The 25,180-nt window shown below is 34.2% G+C and overlaps 5 protein-coding genes across 6 annotated transcripts; 4 read left to right on the top strand and 1 right to left on the bottom strand.

Moving 5' to 3' along the window:
* The first annotated feature begins 6,837 nt into the window (after nucleotides 1–6,837).
* Nucleotides 6,838–11,494, top strand: LOC145589203 (5-formyltetrahydrofolate cyclo-ligase, mitochondrial-like). Of its 2 annotated transcripts, XM_081645760.1 has the most exons (9): nucleotides 6,838–7,177; nucleotides 8,905–9,045; nucleotides 9,426–9,590; nucleotides 10,173–10,214; nucleotides 10,307–10,352; nucleotides 10,712–10,782; nucleotides 10,877–11,003; nucleotides 11,127–11,180; nucleotides 11,342–11,494. In XM_081645760.1, exons 1-8 carry the CDS (start codon nucleotides 6,838–6,840, stop codon nucleotides 11,143–11,145), a joined length of 951 nt encoding a protein of 316 aa, XP_081501886.1. In that variant the 3' UTR covers nucleotides 11,146–11,180; nucleotides 11,342–11,494. The 2 variants fall into 2 exon arrangements, with proteins under 2 accessions (XP_081501886.1, XP_081501880.1); XM_081645754.1 differs by lacking the exon at nucleotides 11,342–11,494 and having other exon boundaries at nucleotides 11,127–11,304.
* Nucleotides 11,495–11,604: 110 nt separating this feature from the next.
* LOC145589216 (germin-like protein subfamily T member 2) lies at nucleotides 11,605–12,737 on the top strand. The gene has a single exon (XM_081645765.1). It carries the CDS (start codon nucleotides 11,800–11,802, stop codon nucleotides 12,436–12,438), a length of 639 nt encoding a protein of 212 aa, XP_081501891.1. The 5' UTR covers nucleotides 11,605–11,799; the 3' UTR covers nucleotides 12,439–12,737.
* A 1,075-nt stretch (nucleotides 12,738–13,812) lies between these two features.
* On the top strand, nucleotides 13,813–14,931 carry LOC145576919 (putative F-box protein At5g47300). Its single transcript, XM_081634620.1, has one exon. It carries the CDS (start codon nucleotides 13,813–13,815, stop codon nucleotides 14,929–14,931), a length of 1,119 nt encoding a protein of 372 aa, XP_081490746.1.
* Nucleotides 14,932–15,977: 1,046 nt separating this feature from the next.
* Nucleotides 15,978–16,740, top strand: LOC145589194 (germin-like protein subfamily T member 2). Its single transcript, XM_081645743.1, has one exon. The coding sequence runs from the start codon at nucleotides 15,978–15,980 to the stop codon at nucleotides 16,629–16,631; it is 654 nt and encodes a 217-aa protein (XP_081501869.1). The 3' UTR covers nucleotides 16,632–16,740.
* A 1,605-nt stretch (nucleotides 16,741–18,345) lies between these two features.
* On the bottom strand, nucleotides 18,346–23,710 carry LOC145589186 (transcription factor bHLH79-like). The gene is made up of 6 exons (XM_081645737.1): nucleotides 23,062–23,710; nucleotides 20,688–20,876; nucleotides 20,418–20,483; nucleotides 20,101–20,169; nucleotides 19,787–19,858; nucleotides 18,346–18,807 (listed from the first exon to the last, which is right to left on the bottom strand). The coding sequence occupies exons 1-6, from the start codon at nucleotides 23,389–23,391 to the stop codon at nucleotides 18,658–18,660; spliced, it is 876 nt and encodes a 291-aa protein (XP_081501863.1). The 5' UTR covers nucleotides 23,392–23,710; the 3' UTR covers nucleotides 18,346–18,657.
* Nucleotides 23,711–25,180: the final 1,470 nt, after the last annotated feature.

Genomic DNA, 25,180 nt, shown 5'->3' with positions numbered 1-25,180 from the left:
CTTTATCGTTTTTTAGGTTTTTAATAATGTTTCCTCCTTTTGGGAGGAACTTTTCTCCCTCCGATCTCCTTCGAAAGACAAGGGTTTTTCGACCTCCTTCGAAAGACAAGGTTTATCTCCTCTTTTCGAGGGAGAAATTTCTTAGTTTTGATTTCATGGTAGCATATCTAATGGATTGTCGTGAAATTATTTCGTTGGTGAAAAAGTTATCAAGTTTTCGAATACGGACAGATGAATCAGAAGGAAAACATCCGGCTACAAAGGATTGTTAGATTGTCTCTCCAACAAGGCTGTAATTTCCAGCGATATAAGCGGGAGATGCTCCGCAGTGCAAGATTTACTCGACGATCGTAGTTTTTATGAAGGGAAATTCTATTTGATTCAATATCTTATGTATTTGTTAACGTCGAATCTCTATTGTAGATGTCGTATAACTTTTAATTAATGAAATATTTTTGCTATTAAAAAAAAAAAAAAAAAAAAAAAAAAAAAAAAAACTAAAAGATAACATTTCCCGTCGAAAAAATTTAAGCATATAAAAAAAAAAAAAAAAAGATTTGAGTTATATCATAATCTGTATTTTATCCGTATTAATTTAGTTAATAACTTGGTGAACAATTTACTCACCTACACTTTCCTTAAGTAGTGATAGATTATCTAATAGATCGATTATGTTTAAAATTAAATCATATCCTTAATCACGTATGAAACCCTAAGCTTTATAGATACTGTACTCATGCATGCATAAACATTAATATTACAGCTTCAAATTATCTTAGCTACAACCGTAGTATTATTCTTTCTCCTTTGTCTTAACCATAAACAAAGCAATGGCTTTTTCTGATAATCATAATCATGTCAAAACTCAACCAAAGATTGATGATCTTGAACCGGAATTTCCGAATAATCTAAGGTTAAAAGAGTCATGGACCTCTTGGTTGTGTGATCATTATTGTTTATACTTTCCATGCATTATTTCATCTCGAGTTGACTTAGATGACAACGAAGTTAATTGTTACACTAATGATGATCTTGATGCATATGATGATGAGTTCGTCTATCCTTACAACCTTCCTACCACGGAAGAACTTTTCGAAAGCATGGTTCACGTTGTTTCTAGGGTCGATAATGATGCCCCCTTGAAGAACAAAGAAGAGGAATAGAAAATGGTGGACCATGGAAGTTACGAAGATATTGTGCGGATGGAATCAAGAACGACGAAGATTGTTACGACGACGATGAATTTGGATTAAAGTCATGAATAAACCACAAGCAACGTACATAATTGCGTAGCTAGTAGATTCAATTCTTTTAAATTAGTGTATCTTTAAGTTTTATTAAGTCAATGCTTTAATAATATAAAACACTCTTATAATTCGTATTAATGTATATAATTGAATTTAGCAAGTTTTTTTTTTTTTTTTTCATTTTATTGTAACAAGTAATAGTAGACTAGTAGTTATACACCACACTATGTGGATCTCTTAGGTATCGATGTAAATCTTTGATCGTAAATATTTTTAATTTAATGATAAATAGATTTTAAATGGGAGATTATTGCGGAAAAAGAATATTACCTAGTATAGTACAGAGAAAATGAAGTCAACATAATTATTTTCAATCTTAACCCTTTGAATATAAGGGTCAATCATGTCCATTCATATGTTCGTTGACTCTTAAAATTAAATTATAAGTAAAAGAGATTTTTTTTTTATTATTATTAAAACTTATTCTTCATTTTCTCCTATTAATTTGGCAAAAAAAAAATCTTTAGTTAATTGTTCGTTGTCATTGATTGATCATCAATTCTATGTTAGTCATCCTTAAAATGACTATCATTATACTAATTTTTTAATTGAATGATTTAGATTTATTTTTAATATCAAAACTAATTATAAATTATTTTTGTATTTTTAAAAATTCATATATAAATTTTGAAAGAATTTTTAAGATTTTTTAAAATAATATTCCTAATTAATTCACAAAATTCAATTTTAAAAATATAAAGACATAAAAAAAATTAGTTTTAAAAATAAGAAAATCATTTACATTTAATTTTGTCATAAAAAATCAGTATTCTATATAATGACAATCATTTTAAGGATGACTACCATTTCAAATTCTAGGTCTTTTACCTTCCATTTTCAATATAAATCTCCATTAAATATGTATGGGAAAACAGTTAGGGATCCCAAACAGTTAACACAGTTAGAATTACTTCTGTACTTCCATCAATAATTTTGAGCCACCATATTCTCTATCCAAAAAAATAAATAAATAAATAAATAAATAAAATCATTCATCATGAATACTAAAAAATCATTCCATGAAATTAATAAATTTAATTTCCGAATGTACATCTGACAATGATTGAAAAATTGATGATTGTTAATAACTAACGAACTCAACATATAAGTCTAGGGGCAATAAAATCAAATTAAATATGAAGAAACTCAACCCCAAAATTAGCCAAATGAAACTTGGTGGTGACACTATTGAATTGCATGACTTGACCATAGGATGGGTTAACGTGTGAGAGATTCCAGATTGGTACGACGTCCTTGTTCATTTTTTTCCCTGCCAAAAAAAAAAAAAAAAAAAAAGAAAGAAAGGTGAGCTGCTATGCACATACAATGCGACTAAGCTTATGATCGATTGCATATGCATACATACCACCCAAAGTAAACGGAAGAACCAAAGACGAGAGCAGCAAAAACAGGCAGGACCCAAAAGTAGTGAGAGTGGGTGGGGCCAAGGAGGATTGGAGTGCATATAAACATTAAACCAATGTGAAAAACCACATGTCCAACCCTCTCCAAGTAAGCAGCTGGTTTTGGGAACCTGAGTTTTATATTAAAACCCACCACCATAAATAGAATGGACAACCAGAAAATGACCACTCCACTTCTTGCCACTGATTCAAAGCTCTGCATTTCAGATGCCAGAAATATCCCCCCTACAGCTAGAGGGATCAGAATTTTCGACATCAGCTTTGTTGCATCAGCGCCTCTACTACCCCCCACCCCGCCATACTCTTCCGGATATTGTGTAGATGAGTGTGTCGGAGTGATGCTAGTTTCCTCTATATTGAGGGAAATGTGGCCTACATCCGTAGTTGAACCCGGTTCTTTGTTCCCTAAGGCCAACTTTGGAAGATAAGGAGGTGAAGGTTCGTTTTCCATCTTCAGTGATTCTTCACATGATGAATACTCGTTTGTTACCAGTACTTGGACCTCTAATTTCTCACCACGGTTACCAGTACCTGCTTCAATACTCATATCAAAAGTTTAAGCTAATTAAGATGACTGTAGTATCAAAATACTATATATTGATACTTTTAAATTTCTGAGATTTAATACAGAGAGAACTACCGAGTATATTTCTCTTTATATATCTCTATTCAAGGAAAAAGAAAAAATAAATAAATATTTATTGAAAATAATTTACGCTTAAGGCGTAACACTGTTCTTTCTCGGTAACAGTTTATTCTGTAAATTCACCTTGTCGATGGGAGTTCGGCAATGTTAGATAATAGATTTATATATTATCTTGTTAATATTCTGTAAAATATATCTTGTGTAATTCTCCTTAGTTGGAGTATTCTCATTAATCAAATATATATAAGTATGTACAACCTAATAATGAGAGCCCTAACTACACAAGATATATTTTAGAGAATATTAACAAGATAATATATAAATCTATTATCTAACAGGCAACTTCATGGAGTTTGCTTCCAAGTTTCCCCTTTCTCCGATGGTAACCATATATAAGAAAGAGGACCACATTACGCGCAGTCGATTCACTTAATCCGTGTATATGTAGTGTTCAATTTTAATTTGATTAAAGTTTCAATGTTCTTTAACTTGTAATTTCACGACGAATGAGCGAGTGTTTTCGCGGAAGATGCCTGATACTTATTCCCCCTACGCGGCGGAGTACAGCCGACTTTTCTTCCGAACTTTCCCCTTGTTTTCCATTAAATGCCTATGTGTAAATTCAGCATGTACTTGAGTTTTGAAACTTCAACCATATTTCTTCCAATACACATTCTATCCAGTCATTCACCTTTGTCCTTTTGAGCATATCATGATATAAAATATGACATGCCATTTTTCTGAAAAATTCACGAGGGTACGTAAAGCCAACCTGTCAACCGTAAATTTTGAATCAACATTTTTAAGTTCCCAACTTTCCCCTTCTATCTTGTATAAGTCTTGAAACTGATAATTCCAAAAAAAAAAAAAACCAAAACTTGACCAGTCAATTCACCTATTTTGTCATTTCGACCATTCTGCTATAAATTAAAACATAACACACTCTTCGTGAAATTCATCCTTTCTTTGTTTGACCGATCCAATGAAGATACCAAATAAAGAAGGGGAATACACAAGAGATAATCAATGGATGATATTAGCAACTTCTACTTTAATTCTTAGTATTATGCCATGGTTATCTTCAAACGGTAATAAAATCCCAAACATATTCCAACAATGTCCGAGTTTGTTTTATGTCTTCGTCTTCTCGCTCATGATAGCATCTCCAACTTCTCTTTGTTCATTGGATATTCCTAGTAAGCACTCTGTATTCGCGCGATTTTGCAGTTATGTTGCCATCGTCTCCATGCTCATTGCGTGTTCTTTGCTCCTCCTATCATCAATCTTTTGGGAGTTCAGCATCTAAGAGAATGTAACTGAAGAAGAAGGCTTTTTTTTTTTTTTTTTTTTTTTTTTTTTTAAAGGTTCATTGTAATGTCCCTAAAAAAAAATTACATTGCTATTATATATAATTACATTATGATAATTTTTTGTAAAACATTTAGATATTTTTATCTAAATGGCCCGGGAGATGCCTCGTGTAATTACAGTAATTACAAATATGCATAATTATATTTTACATTATGGTTATGTAACAAGTTGCCTTTATTTCAGTGTTATTAATGTATCAAATTATATTGAAATCAATTAAACTAGCTATTTATTGATTGTTTCAAAAAAAAAAAAAAAAAAAAAAAACTAGCTATTTATTGAAAGTTTAAGATTATATTGCCTATTTATTTTTTAAATACTCCGTATTACAGTGCCTAAGAATTTTTTTTATTTTTTTTTTGCCTCTCACCTCGATAAGATCATGTTATCAACATATATGTATGGAAAGAAACTTTTGCATTTGAAGTGACAAAATTGTATACTCTGTAGTAAATTTAAGGATAAGGCATCCAAATTGTGGCACGTGTCTCGAAGTGCCCAAAATTTGAATCATCAAAAATATCACTCAAAGCACTAATTATGTTATTCTAACTTACCAATGCTATATTTGCATAAAAAAAACTTACCAATGCTATATTGCAACAACTCAAAGATGTTAATATTGGTAAGTTGCTTTGTACAGGTTAGTTATTAAGGGCATGATGATCAGCTAACAAATATCGGTATTAGATGGAGTAGATTTTGTATATTCTGATGACCAAAATTACTCAAGATTTGTAAGTAAAGGCTAGCTGTTACGTAAAAATTGTGTACTTCTCTCTTTCTCTTATATACATGGCCTTCCTAAAACCCATTCTAAACCCTGCATATGAGTGTACGTACAAGCAGACAAGAAATGTAAAGAATATAAACACATAATCACATACACATGACAATATACCAATCGGTTGTTAGTGCAATGGTGATTGAGACTATACTTGGTAGGGAGGATTGCGTGTTCGATTCTCCGCTATAACAATTGGGAGGGGATTGAAACTTAATCACCCATAAATGAGCTTTAAATTTGGATTAGCTCAAAGGATGAACCGGGTGGAACACATTTTTTTTTTTTTTTTTTTTATATTTTCTATGCACTTTTTTCTTATATATACATGACTTTCCCAAAACCCTTGCTAAGTTCTATATATATATATGAGTATCTATACAAGCATAAAAAAGTGTAGGGAATACAGTTGTACATTTTAATCAGGGCAATATCAGTCTAGGATCATATATTCATATGTATTATTGTTCACATTAAAGATCAATGCAAATCTATCATTTTCATTTTCATGAAGTGTAAATAATCTACCGTAGAATAAAAAAATAAAAAAAATAAAAAACCATAACTAATTACAGCAGCGATTGAGAGTTTAATTTAGTGAACAGTGCCTGGGAGCTTAGCAATTATTCCCTCCGTTTTTTTATGTACTACTCACTTACATTTCATGCAGTCTCCAACGTATATGTTTGACCAATTATAACTTTAATTGCGTATTAAGATAAATTATGAAATATGATATTTCATAAGTACTAATCATTTAACCAAATGTACTAATCGGCTGAGTAAATTTAGAATAAGTAACCCTAACCAAAAGAGTAGTAGCCCCTATATAACCTCGGAATAAGTAACCCCGGCGAAAACACGTTTACTGAATAAGTAACCCCAGAATAAATAACCTTTGACTGACTTAGTAACCCCTAAATAAGTAATGCATATAAGTAACCCCTGAACAAGTAACTTCGGTCACACGGTGTGACCAACCACACAGAAAAAAGCATCGTTCAGTATTATGTTTTTCCTTTTATTAAAGGGCATAAAGGTTATAGCTTTCAAAATCGCAGTGTTAATGTTTAGGGGGTGTCGTTTCGGGTTGGGTGTAGCCCTGTAGGAACCACTAACTATTGATAAATAAATGTAGCTAATCATCCTTCAAAAAAAAAAAAATGTAGCTAATCAATAATTACTATTCATAAAACTATACTAGGCCATAAGCCCATAACTAATCAACCATGAGGTCCATGAGTTAGCCTTTATGAGATTTGGAAGACCATAAATTGGTAAAAAGGCCCTAAAACTTTAAAGAAAATGAACACAATTGGGAGACTTTCAATGCAAAAAGCCAAACAAGTAAGAAAACTTATGACCCTTTCCTTTTCCCTCCACCATCCGTGCACATTTGCATCACCACCTTCTTCCACCATCCACCTCCGCTTTCTCAGCCCGTGCAGCCGCACCGCACGGCCTCCATCTTCCTTTCCCTCCTCCATTAGAATGAGCTCCTCCGCCGTTGACGGTGGAAAAATCGGCAGTTCCGGCGATGTTGCTGCTACTGAACTGGACCCCATTTTCAAGCAGAAACGCCTCATTCGATCCAAAGTTCGTAAATCCCTTAAGGAAATGGACCCTTCTCAGCGCGCTATTGAAGGTATTAAATAAAAATCTAATCTTTCTTCATATCTTGTTGATTTTGATTGTATTTGTGAATTGGGGTTTTAGTTGAAATGCTTAATTTGTTGATTTGATTGTAGTTCTGAATTGGGGAATTAGTTGAATTGCTTAATTTTTTGGTGTATTGATTAGATTGGGGAATTTGAGTGGAGTGTTAGTTGGGGGTTGGAATTGTGTATTTTGGAAGTTTGATCACGTGGGTATTTAAATTATGAATTTGATCAATTTCTCTATGAATGAGGAAATTTTAGTTGGATGAACACATTATTGGATCATTTACCAAGAGAAATTTAGTTTTTTTAGAAGATTAGAGGAACAATTGGATAATACTTGCACTCTTTTGGATCATGTTGAAAGGATTCGTAAAATTCCTTATTGTGAGGTAATAACTTGATCTTTAAATAGTGAAGGAATGGGGAGCATTGATGACTCCTAGTCTCCTACCGGTTGGATTCTCTAGCTCGAATAACAATATTGATGTGACTATTAATTCCAGACGAAGGAAGTATAGAGTAGTATTAATTTTGTTGTGTATGGCAAACTTTTTGGTAGCACTATTGTGTCCTAAAATGTACTTGTACTGAATTGTATCCATGTTAGCGCAAACTGCATAATATGGTCAATAGAGGGGAGGAGGGGGGTGGGGTTTAAATTCGTGATAACGTTGATAAATTTTTTCTAATTACATCAATTTTATTACTGTACATAGTTTCATTTAGGACCAGCACTGGAATCTAGTTTGATCAATTTGAAAAATTATAATTTTTGATGAGGGGTTTGGTCATATTCTGGTTCCATTTGGTAATAATGAAAGTGTGTGGATAGAAATTATTTTAAGCACATCATGATCTACTTGGTTGCACCTCAATCTTTCTCTTGCAAGAAGTAACAGAAACACATAAAGATCCTTATTTAATTCCTAGAATCAGATAAACTCTAAATTTACTCTAGAAGTGCAACCTAGTTGCAAACTCATGCACACCAAACACAATTACACTCTTCTTTCTCATTGATGAATGAAAGAATACAAAAAGAAGTCACCTCTTTGATTTGCACTGTAAGTTGAAGAGGGTTCTTTGATCCCTATGGAAAAATTGTTTTCTTAGGCATCATTTCAGAATAAACAAAAGTGGACTAAATCTTTGATTAGTTTTGTTAAAAATGTTGTAGCATACTCTCTGGATTAATCTCATATAATAAATACGAGTTGGTGAACTAGCCTTCGGAAGAATAAGATAGAAGACGGGAATTGGAATAAGTTTGGCAGCGGATCACGAAATCTTCTTTGTTACTATTGCATGCTAAAGATATTTGGTACAGGTTGGTCCTGTGGCATGGTATGATGATCTACTTATAAAGTTATAAAGATTTTTTTGATCACTGCACCGAATTCTTGAGTTTAACTATAACCTGCAAAACCTAGGAAACTCAATGCTCTGGTATAAAATCATTGTAATTTTACAGGAGAAGAATTGAATAACTTGAGGAGTCCTCCATTCTGATATTTTTCCTGCATAGTTGAAATGGTTTGACATTGAAAATATCTGAAATAGTGGGGCTTCGCTGCTTGACAACAGACTTTTACCACCGTTTGCTTGCTTCTTCCTGTTTACGTCCTTTTCCTGAATTTCATATGTATAAATTGTCATCACATTTATAGGTTACTGTTACTCACGTATTTTGTATAATTAACTTTCTACTCAGATGATGCAATTCAGCGTTTGGTACTGGATGCTCCATGGTTTAAATCTTGCAGAAGGTTATGTGCATATATAAGCTGCCGTGCCTTACGAGAAGTTGATACAACTAAAGTTTTGGCGAAGATCCTACAAACTTCAGACAAAGGTTTGGCTCTGTAGCCCTTAAATCTTTACTTCAAGAACTCTAATCTTTTGGCAGTATACTTTTTCTTGCCGAATGTCAATGATGTGAAGTTAATCAAGATTCAAGAATGTTAATTTGTACTTGATAAATTTAATTTGTCTTTTGTGGCCTGGAAGTGACAAAATTCAATTTACCAATGGCACCTATTAAGACCATAATGTGGAAGTTTAACATGTACTCTGTATTTTATTGGGTTATTGCTGAATCGACTTTCCTAGTCTTTGCTGAAGCTAGTAAATAGAATTCCCTTGTGAAATTTGGATTTATTACTATCTTGAAAGCACTGGTCCAGTACCCTTCATCTTCTTTTGACAATTTTAAACTTTAGTTTTGGCTTGCAGACGAACAGAAACTCGAAGGGAAAACGCTTTATGTGCCTAGGGTGGAGGACAAGAACAGCTATATGCGGATGCTCAACATCTCTAGCATGGATGATCTAATTGCAAATTCAATGGACATTCTGGAACCTGCTCCTGTAGATGGTGCAGGAAATCAACGTGAAAATGGTAGCTTATATATCTAGCTCGTTTATTGACTTGATTCTGTTCTTATGTTATGTGTTGTTTAGGTAACTTATCTGTGACTATAACTGAATGAACTCATTGTATCTACGTCATGAGGTTAACTGAAATTTGGCTTGCCTAAATACAATAGGTCAATAGGTTTTAACTGCCAGCTTTTCTACAGCTCTGTATTGGGTATGTAACGATTCATTTGCTTCAGTACCTAATCCAAGTAAATTGTTACATTTACTTCAGCTGTATATATTCATACTTGGTTTTCTCATGTCTCAAATCCACTCTCTACTAAATTATCTATTTTAAACATGATAAAAAGAAGTCCAATTTCCGTTTCATTCTTGTTTGGTTTCTATGAGTAGGGATATATTCATGGTGCTCAAGTGATAAAGTTGATGTAAGGGGAACAGGTTTCCAAATTTAATTTGTGTAGCATAAGTATATCTGGTAAAAAAAATTCTTCATTTTGTTTGTAGTTAGTAGGCCATTAGCATCCTTTGGTTTTGCTTTTCTTGATTATGGATCTAACATTGATAAAAGCTAGTTATATTATATGATCTCTTGTTGCAGTTATGCATGCAAACGAAGGAATTGACCTCTTGCTCTTACCTGGTAATAAAACTTATTAGTTGCTCTGTTCATGTCCACATTGCTGATATTGAAAGTGTAACCTTTTAGTTGATTTATGTTATTCCCTTCTCCAGGACTTGCATTTGACAAATCTGGAAGGCGCTTAGGCCGTGGTGGAGGGTATGTGGAAAACATTTCAAGTGCCTAATAAAGTGATGCTTATTGATTGGTTTTGCTAATTTATTGTGTGTACAAACTATTACTCTGGTGCTGTGAGGTGTGAACTCCACCACATGTGTCTCTGAGTATGCTTCTCTGAAATTCCACCCTCTCTTTCTTCATCAAGGGAAGATAAAAATGAAAATAGTGCCTATGTGTAGCATACTAGCATGTATCAGGTTCACTAGCATTTAGTTTACCAAAAAAAAAAAGCTCCATTGGCATAGACTACAGGGGTGAAATAGGTCTTCAGAGTGTAATCTTGAATTTGGATGGTTGTTTTAATAATCTTCTAATCTTTATGTTCCAACTTTTTGAAGTTACTACGACACTTTTCTGAGGAACTACCAACAGCTTGCCAATGAGAAGAACTGGAAACAACCACTGCTTGGTATGTTTTATACCCCTCCCTATATTAGCTATCATATTTATTAGGAAATTTGTCTAAAGATCAGATGTATTGATTCATTGATTCTGTTCTGTAGTTGCTTTGTCATATTCTGTTCAAATCTTGGATGATGGAGTCATTCCGATCACGCCCAATGATGTTTTTGTGGATGCCTTAGTATCTCCAGCTGGTATTATTCCCATAAGCTCAGCTGCAATTCAAAGGTATCAAATTGTATTTTTATCACCATCAGTTGCTTTTCTTATAATTACTCCGTTTATTTTAAATGCAACACTTTGACCTGGACGGAGTATTAGCCATATAAATTAAATTGTATAATGTTTCAGGATAAAGCATGGCATATGACTTTTGAGGCGCCAGTGTCTCAATCTATTCGTCAGGTAGTAGTCTCAGACTCTGATGTATTCAAAGTTGCTTATGCTTAATCTCTGAAAATGAAATGTATTCTATCAAACTTTCTTGATTGGGTTGTTCAATACCCTGGCTACGTAGCCTTTTTAATTGGTATAGTGACCCTCTTCATTGCTCTTTTTTAATTTAGCTGAGAAACAATGTGGTTTCGTCTGAGAATGCTACAAGGAGAGAACTTATACATGACCACCTGCTAAAAGCCAAAGGTTTTGGGTCACAGTGGAAATTGTTATTCATATATCGAATAATATACGAATTGATAGCAACTTATGTATTTTTGTGACTAATTGAATTTAGTGTGTGAAAGCTGGTTTATCTTAAACAAAACATGAGCTTCTTCCATGTTCAACAAGTTGAATGAGTCTTTTACCTCCCAAGTCTCCAACCACTACAACTTACCATATCAAAATCAAGGGATTACCTATGTTCTCTCAGCAATGCTAAATTTTCGCTGTAAACATCATTTGCAGCAGTCTTAATGAATAAAATATATTTTTGCTTGTCCTTGACAAAGTCGCAAACATAGCCTATATAAACACCTTAATCTAATTCTTCAGACATACAAAACACTCTTCCAAACACATACTCATGGCTGCCCTACTCTGGATGGTAGTTTTCTTGCTAGCTCCTTTCCTCTCCAACGCCGCTGATCCTGATCCCTTGCTGGACTTCTGCATAGCAGACCTCAACTCCTCCCCCACGTTTGCCAACTTCCCTTGCAAGCCTACCTCAAATGTCACCTCCGAAGACTTCTTCTTCGATGGGTTGATGAAGGAAGGCAACACTTCAAACATGTTTGGATCGAAGGTCACACCTGGGAACGTTCTCACATTTCCCGCCCTAAACATGCTTGGACTTTCAATGAACAGGCTTGATATCGCGCCTAATGGGCTGAACCCACCTCACACCCACCCAAGATCAACCGAAAGTGGGGTGGTGATCAGTGGTAAAGTCCTAGTCGGGTTTGTGACTACCGGGAACGTATTCTACTCCAAGGTGTTGGTTCCAGGGCAAATGTTCGTGATCCCCAGGGGATTAGTTCATTTTGAGAAGAATGTGGGGATTAAGAAAGCAGTAATTATAACAGCTTTCAATAGCCAGAATCCAGGGGTAGTGGTTGTACCCACAACTCTATTCGATGCACAACCTTCAATTCCAGATGATGTTTTGGCCCAAACTTTCCAAATTGATTCAAGCGTTGTCCACGAAATAGAATCCAAATTCTGAAATTTGGCTGGTATATACTAGTCTATGAAGATTTCCTTTATTCTTTTCACGATGTTTCACGAAAATAACTGAATAAGGATTGATGTTTTTAGGCATATTATATTTATTATTAATAAAATAAATGATGTACTCGTAGTTATTAAGCTGCTCGCCTATTCATTGGCAAAATATATCAATAAAATTCTTGTTGTATGCGAATTTGGTATTTTGAAGAAAGCCTTGGTAACATATAATTAAGAGATATCTCATTACGGCAAAGCAACTAAGAAAGATATCAACCTTTAATTGTTTATACTATCTCCGTTACAGGTTATGTGCAACGATTAGACATTTTTCCTATCTGCTTTATGTCAAATCGTTGCACATAACTTGTAACAGAGGTAGTATAACAAAATTCACCCTTTTAGTATACATATTATGTTTATTATTAATTCAATAAATGATGTAGTTTAATAGCTGCTGGCATACTCATTGGCAAGATACATCAATAAATTTTTGAGTTGTTTACGAACTTATTGTTTTGTTTCCTGATGAATGAATAAAGCATTGGTAGATCATCTAACACTAATTGAACGTGATGCATCTAACTACACGGCAAAGAAAGAAATCAACCCTTTATATAACAAAAAAGAGGTGCTTGGCTCACTTAATTTAGCTATAATGGACTGATTTTGAATGATTTAAATTTATATCTTATGTTTGTTTTATCGGACAATTTGGTAGTGCCTTCAAGAATATTGTAGCCATTGTAATCTTTCAATCCGAACCTTTAAAATTTAATATTAAATCTTGGTTATTCATAAAATTGACTAAATAATAATTATGAAAGTATAATTATTATGATTTGTATATCATAAATAAAAATTAATTTTATTAGAAATAAAATTATTGATAATCATTGATCGATTACTTGTAAAAGAAAGCCCTAAAAGTTTAATTTATTTTCAAACCCTTTCTTCCGAAATTCGAATTTCGTAGGATGTGAATGTGACGCCGTTACATCTTATATGGCCAGACTTAATTTTATTGTTTTTGACGCACGGCTATTTACCCTTTTTTTGTCCAAAAAAAAAAAAAAAAAAAAAAACCCTTTTAACCCAAGGTACCTTTTTTTTTTCTCTCTTTTAGAAACAATATTATTTCTATTTTCTTTCACTTTTTTTTTCTTTATTTTTTTTCAGATCCTAATCTTAATCTTTTATGTCCTTTACTCCTCCTGTATATGTTTGTTTTACTAAATATTCTAGGTTTAGGATTCTTTCTTTATTTTTTCCATCACTTCACATATTATTGAAACCAGATCAAATCATATTATCCCACATATTGGCTTATCATAAAGCCGAACAATTGATTCTATAGAGTGATTTTGTGACAATGAAACACTCTATAACATGGAAGAATGATGATTCCGTATTACCGGAAAGCAATCATTTACTGCCGGAGTTATGGATCGACATCTTCGCTCGACTGCCGGTAAAAACCCTCTTAAAAATCAGGTGCGTGTGTAAATCCTGGTGCTCTGTAATCGATTCTTCAAAGTTTGTATACTTGCATCTTAATTGTTACAACAACAATCGCGACAAAACCCACGTGTTAGTCAAGGGAGGATTTAGCAAGAGATGCATGTTTTATCTTCACAACATTAACGATTTTAAAAAAATTGGTTTTGTTCATAGTACTCGTGATTCGTACACCCTTGTTGGTAGTTGTAATGGGGTGTTGCTAATGCGTGATACGTCAAGCGAAGAAGTCGAAAATGTGATGAGTTTATGGAATCCGTCGATAAGAAGGTCATTGTTACTTCCTCGACCTCCTTATTCGTATCGACAGTGGGTTATTATGGGATTTGTACCTCGTAGTAACGATTATAAGGTTGTCGCCTTTGGTGGTTATTTTTCTACTAATGTAACGTCCTTTGCAATTTATTCACTCATTGATCATCGTTGGAGGATCGAGACCATGACTAAGGTTAATCGCAATGTTAGTGTGAAGAGATTGCAATGTGGAGGTGGGTATGTTTATTTGGATGGGGTTGCGTATTGGATAGGAGGCTTTCCAAACGAACCTGAATACGAGAGTCATGTTGTCTGCTTTGATTTTGATGTCGAGGAGTTCAGCTTTGTTGAGTTGCCTGATGCAAGGGAAGAAGTGACTGGTAGGATCGCGTTTCTCCTTGATGAGTCGTTAGCTGTTTTGAGTGTTTCTTCTAAAAAGAGCTGTGTATGGGTTATGGAAAAGGATGGTAAAGGAAAGGAGACGTGGAGGGTGTGGTTTTCAGGGGACTCGAATTCAGAGGCTTGCGATTTCATCAAAGATTGCATTAACATGAATGTAGTGATTCTTCATGTTAAGAACACTGATTTGATTTTTGTAGTACTCTCTGGAAACGCATATTACTATAACATCAGGACTCAGCAATTAAAACAGTGCGAAAAAACTATTCGCCGTTTAGATTCTGTTTGTACTTATGTTGAGAGCTTGGTGTTGCACTAGGATTCAAATGATTGGTTTAAGAACAAATAGTAAAAGCATTGTATTTGCAGTCTATAATAATAATAATACTTTTTTTCCCCTGTTCTTAAAACCTTCTTCTTACATATCCATCTATATTCAGATGTTCTTGTGGATTTTGTATTGCTGTGTCTCATTACAAATAATCTGCTTCAGCGATTGTTATATGCTTTGCGCGATAATGATGGTATATGGATACTTTGTTTCGTCTTCTGACCATCTGGTAGTGACAGTAAGACTCAAAATTTACCCATTGACAGCAATTATTATCATTATTAATTTGAAACTTATTAATTGTTTAGTGATGAATCTGTTCCTCTGGGATTATATTTGCTGAAGTTAAGTAGATTATTGACAGACTGTTGAGGCTTTCATATGTAATTCCATTTTCTGAATACTGTTTTTCGGTTTCTTACAGTTGTTGATTTCTAAGTCTTAACTTGCTACATAATTTGCTGTGATGCTTGCTAGGCATCATTGTTGTCATGTACTAAATCATCTCATCATTATTTATCTCATGAAGTTGTTTGAAATTTGGCTTCTCTAGATAAACTCAGTTAGTTTACTGTCTTATATCTGCTCCATTGTTATTAATTTGTCAGTCCTAGTATATTGTTGCATTCTAACTATTCTGAAATCCGAATGCATGAACTATTCAGGAACTAATCTCTTGTAATCAAGAGAACATTAAGTTGAGTGTCCAAGATGATTGCAGGAAGAATTTGGGGTGTGAAAATCAGACTAATTAATCTTAGGTAAAACATGAGCTTATTCCATGTTAAACTAATTGAATTAGTCTTTAATTACATCATAAATGACCAAGTCATTAACAACTACAGCTTATCATTTACTCAATTCTTCCCTCAGCAATGCTATATTTTCTTTGTATAAACATCATTCCCAGGTTTTAATTGATTAATCTATTTTTTATGCCTTGACAAAGTCATATTTTATTAGGCTATATAAACACCTTAATCTTAGTCTTCAGATATCAGATATTATACCAATCAACCTCCTAAAACATACTCATGGCTGCTATACTATGCATTATAGTTCTCTTGCTAGCTCCTTTTCTCTCCCACGCGGCTGATCCTGATCCCTTATTGGACTTCTGCGTAGCAGACCTCAATGCCTCTCCCTCGTTTGCCAACTTCCCATGCAAGCCTACCACAAATGTCACCTCTGAAGATTTCTTCTTTGATGGACTCATGAAGGAGGGCAACACATCGAACCTCTTTGGAGTCGGTGTCACACAAGGAAATGTTCTCGCATTTCCTGCACTAAACATGCTTGGACTTTCAATGAACCGGGTTGATCTTGCTCCTAATGGACTGAACCCACCTCACTCCCACCCACGAGCAACTGAAAGTGGGGTGGTGATCAATGGAAAAGTTCTAGTCGGGTTTGTGACTACAGGGAATGTATTCTTCTCCAAGGTGTTAAATCCGGGGCAGATGTTTGTGATCCCAAGGGGATTAGTCCATTTTCAGAAGAATGTGGGGGAAAAGAAGGCAGTGATTATAACAGCTTTCAATAGCCAGAATCCAGGGGCAGTGATTTTACCCACAACTCTATTTGGTGCACAACCTTCAATTCCTGATCATGTTTTGGCCCAAACTTTCCAAATTGATTCGAGCGCTGTCCATGGAATAGAATCCAAATTTGGATCACCAATTTACTAAGAAGATCATGATAAATTGATTTTACTCTGAAGATTTTCTTTATTCTTTTTACAGCATTTTGTGAACAAGGATTGAAGCTATATATGTATTTTTACTTTTGTTACATACAATAAATGATGTAGTTGTTAGCCTTGTTCATTGGCAAAAGACATCAAAATAAAAACATTTTACTTCTATGCAAAGTTTTTGTGTTTTTCAAAGTCTTGGTAAATTGGTTAAAAGAGCATGCAATAAGGCTTAAAATTACAATGAATGATACTTACTGCCAAATTTACAGAGGACAGTATTTTTGTATAATCCATGAAACTATATAAAAAAATTAAACACGATTACTCGAGCAGTAAATAAGTTAGCAGTCGGATTCTTTACTGACAATGGATCATCATGTTGTTTGTTCATAACTTTCACCTGACTGCATATGTCTGTAATCAGTGACGCAATCTTCTTATTTCTGCTGCCAATTCTCTTGCAGCTTGTTCCAAGGTCATGGCTCTTGGATCAAGTTGGATAGATCCATATTATATGCTATATAAGTAGCTATATATATAAACCTTTAAGTAAACCTCAGTAGGATTTTATATTACATTGGCTTCAGTTCATAGGAACTTTACCCTTGGACTCGTGATACACATTAAGCTTGAGCATTCCGATTAGACCCATATATATGAAACCTTATAATATAAACTAGCCAAATTCAGGATAGTAGCCAAAAATTCTCTGCTACATGTACAATAATCACACAGTATTAGTTTTCTAGGTGTGGTGCATATGAATTATAAACTTCAATTCCTTAAGTATGATAAAAGAACAAGTGTTTTGCTGTGATCTTTCTTCATATAGCTGACGTACTTTGACACTCTAGTTGTTATTAGCTATGATACATATTCTTGACAATCGGCGCTTAGATCATTATTCTTTGAGTAGTATGTATGTTGATGCTAGCCGAGGTCTTATGTATCAAAGTTAAATGACATCTAGATACTTTGTTTTTGTCTTCTGACATTCATCTGGTTGTGAACTTGTGACAGTACACAGTAATACTAGATATTCATCAATTAGTATAAAAAATTTAGAACTAATGCAAGAACTAAATGTCTAATGGCGATTCTGTTAGTTCCTCTGAGATTTGCTGAACCTAGTAGTAGATAATGATGATTGAGACTTTCATATGTAATATTTTTTGGCTGAATCATCCTGTGAAGTTACTCTTAGTTGGGTTAATTACAATTGTGATTTTGTTTTACTTTTTAGCTTGCAGATAAAACAGAATTTCGAAATTTAATGGCCTATAACAGTCATTTGTAGTTGCTTAACATCTCTAGCTTGATGCGCGATAGCCAAATTATTTTTAAAAGCAAAATATGATCTTCTCCCAAGTTCTATAAGTTGAATTAGTCTTTATTTACATCATAAATGACCAAGTCGGCAACTACAGCTACAAATTTACTCTCTAATTGGATCTTAAATTTTTTACTATAGTTTGTATATGATGATTGAAGTATTATGCATTTTGAATTAATGATTTGAAAAATAAACGAATAAATATAATGTTCATTTGTGTCGTATGCAAAATATGTATGGAGAATGTTGGCCATATCTCACTAATTTTACTCTGAATCCGTCTCATACACGACTTTACCACCTTAAGATCTTTTATACTGCATTCAAGAGTGTAGACAACCCCAACTCCGCACACAAATTAGAAGACCATATCTCACAATACAGTCATTATAATAGAAGATTTTTCTTAGAAGCATAATTATCTCGGTTATACAGATTCAACACTTTCAGCAACCTAGGACTCTTCAGTCTTTGGGTACTAGTTAGAGGGTCATACAGCAGGGCTGACGGTTACAATGAATACTTTCTACAGAAGGCAGTATTCTTGTATTACAAATCAAGGATAACTAAATATAGAAATAAACATCCCCACCCAAACAGTAGAATGATGTAGGTAGAGTTGTTCCCTGATTATGTGAAATAATTGATTAAGGTAGTGAATTTCAAAGCGATCTTTTACAAAGAATCATGATGTTCGTTCGAAACTTCCACCTAATTGCATATGTAACCACTCTGATTGCGGTCCTCCTCCTCCTCCTGTTGCGGCTGCTAATTCTCTTGCAGCATGTGCCAACATCATACTTGGATCAAATGAGGACATCCCTAGCTGATTAACCTGGATAGATGAATTATATTCATTATATAAGCAACCAAATAAACTATACAAGAAATTCTCAGTAAAAAATTTGTTATGTAGCCTTCTATCCTCTGGAAAAGTACCAATGTTACTAAGACGTTAAGCTTAAGCATTTTAAATTGACCCAGAGATGTCTCAAAAACTAGCCAAATTCACTCTTTTTGTAAATTCTGGCATGTCTCCTGATGTAAAGTGGAAGGCAGAACAATCAACTGAAGAAATGATTTATGAGCATGACTGTCAATCACACATTAACAAGTTTTAAGACATGCAGCATATATATCATGAGCTTCCTTAACGGTGTGTTTGGATTAAAGGAAATGGAGGGAAAGGAAGGGAAGAGAAATGGAGAGATGGTTCCTTAACGGTATGTTTGGATTAAAGGAAATGGAGGGAAAGGAAGGGAAGAGAAATGGAGAGATGGAGTATCATTCATTTGGATAGCAAATGAGGAAGGGGGGGAATTGGAGGGGAGAAAAATGGAATGATTAAATTGTAGGAAATTGATCCCTCCAACAATGGAGAGATTTGGAAGGAAAACTCACTATTCTTCCCTCCCCTTCCTTTCCCTCCCCTCTTCTTCTCCTCCCTCCCCTTCTTTTCCATCCCCTTTCTTTATCCAAACAAAGTGTAATTCCTTCAGTATCAGAAGAGGAAAAGGATAAAAGACATGCAGCATATAGATCATGAGTTTCCTTACTCTTCATATAGCACACTTCAATAACTCATATTCTCTTACAGAAGACTCTTTTAACAAAAAAAAAAAAACAAAAAAAAAAAAAAAGCACACTGTTCCAGTTGCTTTAGGGATTGAGCTGGTCACGTACATTACTCAACAAGAATATAGTAGATCCAAGAAGTAACAGATTGCAAGAGATCAGGTTGATTTACTAGTCTTACTAGATTAAAATGCAAAGCAATGATATTGAGTCAAGGGCTGACAGATTTTCAAACTTACATCTTTTGAATGGAATCCCCCGATAGAAGGGACCATCCCAGAATTGACTGCTTCAAGCTTCATGGACAAGAACTGCAACATAAAGAAGATAAAGTGAGCAACAATCCAATAAGATTGTAAGCTTTACTAACAATAAATGTAGGCAACATAGCAATACAAAATTAAGGATTGGAATTTGATGGGAGCCATGGGAAGCCTAATTATCAGAAAATCAAGATATATGACACAAAATTAATGACAGATATTGATCGATGACAGAAGATCCCTATGAACGGATTATCTTCAGACTTCTCAGATATTCAGATGTAACTCACCTCAACCTGTCGTTGTAAAGATTGTATATAGTTGATGATCTCATCAAGGACAAGTGCTTTTCCAATAACCTGCCCAAGAAAGTAAAATCAATTGCAAGAAAATGATAAGAGTGAAAGCATTTCTAAAATTCAGGGAAACATAGCTGACCACCCAGAAATTAAAATTATAAATAAATAAATAAATAATTTATAATTAAAAAAAAATTAAATAAATAAAAATAAAAAAACAGGACATATTGTATTATTTAGCTCAAAGGTGCTACACATGATTATCTAAATGACTTATTCATACCCATTTATTGATCCATAATACCAACCTTGTTGCATCCAGGAACCAAATCTTGTAAAATTTTCATTCTCTCACTTATCTTTTCTCTCCTGGCCTGCCAGAAGCAAAAACAATGAGTAAAAACTAATGCAGAAGCCACAGGACATAGTATTCTTCCACAAATCTAGGGATTAGGATTCAATTGCAACATAAGAACATAAAAGCAAATCTTGTTTGATGGTTGATAATTTTGTTAATCCTTTACAAGAACCTAAAAAAATGGGGGAAAATATGTCACCAAAATCAAGAAGAAAATTACTCTTTCTGCAAGACTGTGGCTGTCTGTAGCTTGACCCCTTCTTGCTCTGACATGGATGTAGTCTTTTGGTGGTTCAGCTGATTTATCAGCAGGCTTGTTACCACCAGCTGAATTTGATTCACCTCCAGCCTTTGAACTGTCATTTTCATCCTGTGAGGATGTTTTAGTGCGTTTACCATTTGATTCTTTCTGTACATCAAGATAGAAAGTAAGGTGACAAATCAAAATTCGAGAATATAAAAGCTAAAGCCACAAGAACACAATAGTATTGCATAAACCACAATTCTTATCAAACGTGGATTTACCATAATTCCCCGTATACAGATCTCAAGAGATAATTGCAAACAACGTCTGTGATAGGAATAAGTTATCAGTTTCTTGTTTCCTTTGAGGAGCAGTTTAGTTGCACATCTGTGAATTGTTTGAGATAGATGCATAGCTACAGCCTTAATTATCCATGGTGCAAGTCATTTAAAAGAAAATCCAAGATTCTGATGATTTTTAACATGGTCCTTATAACAAAATGTGGATCGGCCATTTTCAGAGCTAAGTTTTAGTTCATCCACCCCCAACATGCAGAAATACAACCAGTGGAAAGCTGCATTTGGCTAAGGAAGATTAGTATTTTTACCTTTTGATTTTCATTTTGGACATCAAAAACTTGTATCTATGTCTTTGGCATATCAAGAACTAGCATTGACCGTGTCCCTAGAGTATAAGAAAAAAAAAAGGCCAGGAAGTTTCGATTCATTATCTGTTTGCGTCTTCCCACCATCTTCCTTGCCCCTCCCCCTACACACTAACATAGAGAGTGAATTATATCTTGTAACAAAGGTCCATCATTTCACCTCAAGTACCCCTGATTGATACTCCCTCCATCCCCAGATAAAAGTCTTATTTGCCTTTTGCACACTTCAGTCAAGTCATTAATAGTTGAGTATGACTAACATAGAGGGATATAAAATCATCTATGCCTATCAACAAAGGGGTGGTGGGAGGGTTGATCACCAAAAAAGGAATTCTTAGAAATATGCTCCCACCATTAGAAAAATGCTCCCACCATACCAATTCCATGTCACGAAGTTGAGATGTCCCAGAAAGAATCACCTTTCTTTAGTGATATGATTAATTCTATCATATGCACCATCTTCTATCATTTTGACAGTTTGGACTTGGTAAGTTAGGGGTTATAAAAGCTTTAATTTAGCAATTATGGAAAGCAAGAAAAGGTTTTGGCTTCCAAGCCCTACTCTTATCATTCCTGCCAAAAGCATAAAGGAAGTCTGATTCAGGACAAAGGGAAAACATTTATCATTTCACATCCGTCATCAAATTCAAATGATAAACTAGGGGGGAATGCTAGATTTAAGGATAAATGGTCATTCCTACTGTAAGAATATTAACACTCATTTTATGCATCACAGTATTATAATACATTTATCATTTCATAGCTTTACTATATGCTGCAGTGGTAGAACCAATGATCAATAAGGGGATGACTCATCAACTGTTACCATTTTCATAACTTTATCCTTCTTCATCTTCTAGTTCATGACACCTTCCCTTCTCCCTCTATTTATCCTCTGATAGTTGGTTAATTTTGGTCAGAAATAGCCCAACTTTAAAGAAATTCAATCTTTTCTACTTCTGGCCCCTTCTCCTATTTCATCAAATTAATCAAAAATCCATGTATCCTCTGTAAGTTTCTAACTTTCTGTAGCTGTCTTTCTTGTATGTAGGTGCTCATATAAGTCTTCTTTGGAGCTTTTAATGTAGTTGCATAAGTTCTCTAGATTGTCAAGATACTATACTATCATGGATGTAAGTTGTATAGGAATCCCATAAAATTGAAGAGATATGCTTTCAAGGAACAAGAAAACAACAGAACAAGATGTGTGGATCATCGATCAATTAAAATTCAATGAGTACGAGTCTTGTTGATCATAGTACCATATGGCATATCCCTTACAATAGAACCAAATGGGATTATGATCGATGCGAGTTTAAACCACAAAGCTAATACTGCCCTTCTTGATGGGATGAAAAAAAATCCATTTGCTCTTCTTTTAATTTCAATTTCAAGAGGGATTTAGCTAGAACTTTTTTTGGTAAGTTGACTAAATCAATGGCACCAAGGTTTGTTAGTTAAAAGTCTATCACTGATCAACTCAAGTCAAAATAAGATAACAAACACTGAATAAAAATGCTGAATTATGAACATAAGGATGCCAAAACTCTAAGAACACACATTATTTATGAACATAAGTATACCACATAAACATCCATAAAATTATAACCCAAACATTCAAGCTTCAAAATCATAACATAGTTAGAAAAAACAACAAATAATTAGTAAATAAAAAGGGAAAATTACCAATTCATTGCCACTACTAGTAGTGGAAACAATCTTAGAAGACTCATCCTCTGAAACATTCTCTCTCCTCTTTCTTCCGCCGCGACTACCACTTTGGTCAGTGACAGTTGATTCGTCAATTGATGCATCTCTATTCATTACTCCAACAACACTATTATTCAATAACCCATCAATCAAACTACTCACAAAACCACCACTACCACTACTCATTCTCAACCCCAACATTCCGCCGCCGTCAGAATCTCCGCTGCCGCCGTTAAACGGCCAAATCTCCGCCATTGAAGGGTTTGCTGTTGAGAATGAACCTTCACTTATCAATGGAGGATCCATTAGATTAGTTTATCTTTAATCACATTCAAAATTTGCAGTTTAAGGTTGACCTAAAACGCCAAATCCCCAGAAAAAATTGGAGGAATTTCGAGAAATTGAGATGTGGGTATTGCAATTGGATAGTTAAATTCAAATGGGTGATGCTTAATTTGGTGCAATTTTGTCCAGATTGTTGATGAATTGTTGTGATTTAATTGAGGGAAAAATGAATTAAGAGTGAGCTTAATTATATAAAGTCTAGAAAGAGAGGAAAGAGATCTGTTTGAGTTGGGGTAACTGGTAAGTGCACACTGCGCCCACTGCGCACGTTAAGCTAAGTGAGGTCAGAGAGAGAGATGGATCAGAGTTTAGATCGGGCATAAAAAGTCCCACGCGCAAGGGAAGAAGGTTGTGCTCTAATTTTACACTCACACTAAAGACTGCAGAGTACAAAAATGTTTGGGCGTGTACCGCACATGTTGACTCGTAAAGTCGTGAGAATGGGTGAATTATGCACAGTTGGAGTGTGATATGTGTGATTAATGAGTTGATTATGCGCATAGCTTTTGTACATTTCGACTTATGTGATGCATTATGCTTTATGAATTATGATGCATATAAGAATTCACTAACAATAAGAATGTTAACACTCTTAAACATATAAGTAAATAAAAATATGTTTTGCACCTTATCTTATTTTGTGTCTCAAATAATTCAATATCTTCTTGTACAAATAAAGTTCAAACTAACTTTTTTTTTTTTTTTTTCAATATATCCACTATTATGATGAGTAATTTGACTAAATTAATACGGAGTACTTAAAAAATTGTCAAAGGACATGTGTATGATGAAAACAAAATGTTCTATGTATCATTGTATTTCATATTGATTTTGGCATATGCATGTCAAATTGTCAATATATTAATCTATATGATACTTACTTTTAAGGGATAAGCTAATTGCTTATTGCTTGCTTATCAATTGTTATCAATTATGTTAATTATTACAATACACCTCATCTTAAATTACAAAGATATACTTCCTAATAACATTATATTATAAACATATATAGTGTTACAATGAGAACAAAGTCTAAAATGAGAACATAATCCGATAAACAGGACAATACATGAAGCATACGAACTTCGTCACGTGCCACCTTTTCACAAACTTAGTGAACATTAAAGTAGAACTACATTGACTGATAATTAAGGGCATGTTCAGATTTACTGAATTGAGTTGAATTGAAGTGAATTGATTGGAGCTAAATTGAACTGAGCTGAACTGTACTGTTATGTTGAGCCCATGAGAAAAACCCACATGTGAGTGAAAGTGTTGTCCCACATTGAAAGAATATAAAAGTGAAGAGAAATATTGGGATGTGTATCCCACATTGAAGAAAAGAGAAAGTCGTGTACACTTTATAAGGCTAAGGGGCTACTCCCCTCATTGCCATATGGTTTTGAGGTGGAACCTCCTTAGTCGTATAAAGTGGACAATTGTGACGGGTGTGGCCTAGACCCGTTTATCATGGTATCAGAGCCAAGTTGGGTTGTGTTGTGATCTGGGCTAGTATTATGGACAACTCACATGTGAAGGGGAGTGTTGAGCCCAAGTGGACAATTGTATATTTAGTTCAGTTCAGTTCAGTTCAGCTCATTCAATAAATTAGAATAGCCCTTAAGTATGTAACTCTAAAAGTAAATATATAAGGAGTACAAGATACATTAGGGTTGGAAACCTAATTAAAGAAACTATTACAAACTCCATCATTTTTTTAAAATTTCATTATTATTATTTTTTACAGCAG

This window comes from Chenopodium album, chromosome 2, assembly GCF_948465745.1.
Source record: "Chenopodium album chromosome 2, dcCheAlbu1.1, whole genome shotgun sequence".
NCBI classification, from domain to species: Eukaryota; Viridiplantae; Streptophyta; class Magnoliopsida; order Caryophyllales; family Amaranthaceae; genus Chenopodium; species Chenopodium album.
This window is presented reverse-complemented; position numbering and strand designations above follow the sequence as displayed.

Coding starts and splice junctions, on each gene's coding strand:
- LOC145589203 (XM_081645760.1), top strand. CDS start 6,838: ATGAACACAATTGGGAGACTTTCAATGCAAAAAGCCAAACAAGTAAGA. Junction 9,591..10,172: donor AGGAAATCAACGTGAAAATG/GTAGCTTATATA, acceptor CTCTTGTTGCAG/TTATGCATGCAAACGAAGGA. Junction 10,353..10,711: donor CGCTTAGGCCGTGGTGGAGG/GTATGTGGAAAA, acceptor AACTTTTTGAAG/TTACTACGACACTTTTCTGA.
- LOC145589216 (XM_081645765.1), top strand. CDS start 11,800: ATGGCTGCCCTACTCTGGATGGTAGTTTTCTTGCTAGCTCCTTTCCTC.
- LOC145576919 (XM_081634620.1), top strand. CDS start 13,813: ATGAAACACTCTATAACATGGAAGAATGATGATTCCGTATTACCGGAA.
- LOC145589194 (XM_081645743.1), top strand. CDS start 15,978: ATGGCTGCTATACTATGCATTATAGTTCTCTTGCTAGCTCCTTTTCTC.
- LOC145589186 (XM_081645737.1), bottom strand. CDS start 23,391: ATGGATCCTCCATTGATAAGTGAAGGTTCATTCTCAACAGCAAACCCT. Junction 20,877..23,061: donor CTAGTAGTGGCAATGAATTG/GTAATTTTCCCT, acceptor CTTGATGTACAG/AAAGAATCAAATGGTAAACG. Junction 20,484..20,687: donor GCCACAGTCTTGCAGAAAGA/GTAATTTTCTTC, acceptor TGCTTCTGGCAG/GCCAGGAGAGAAAAGATAAG.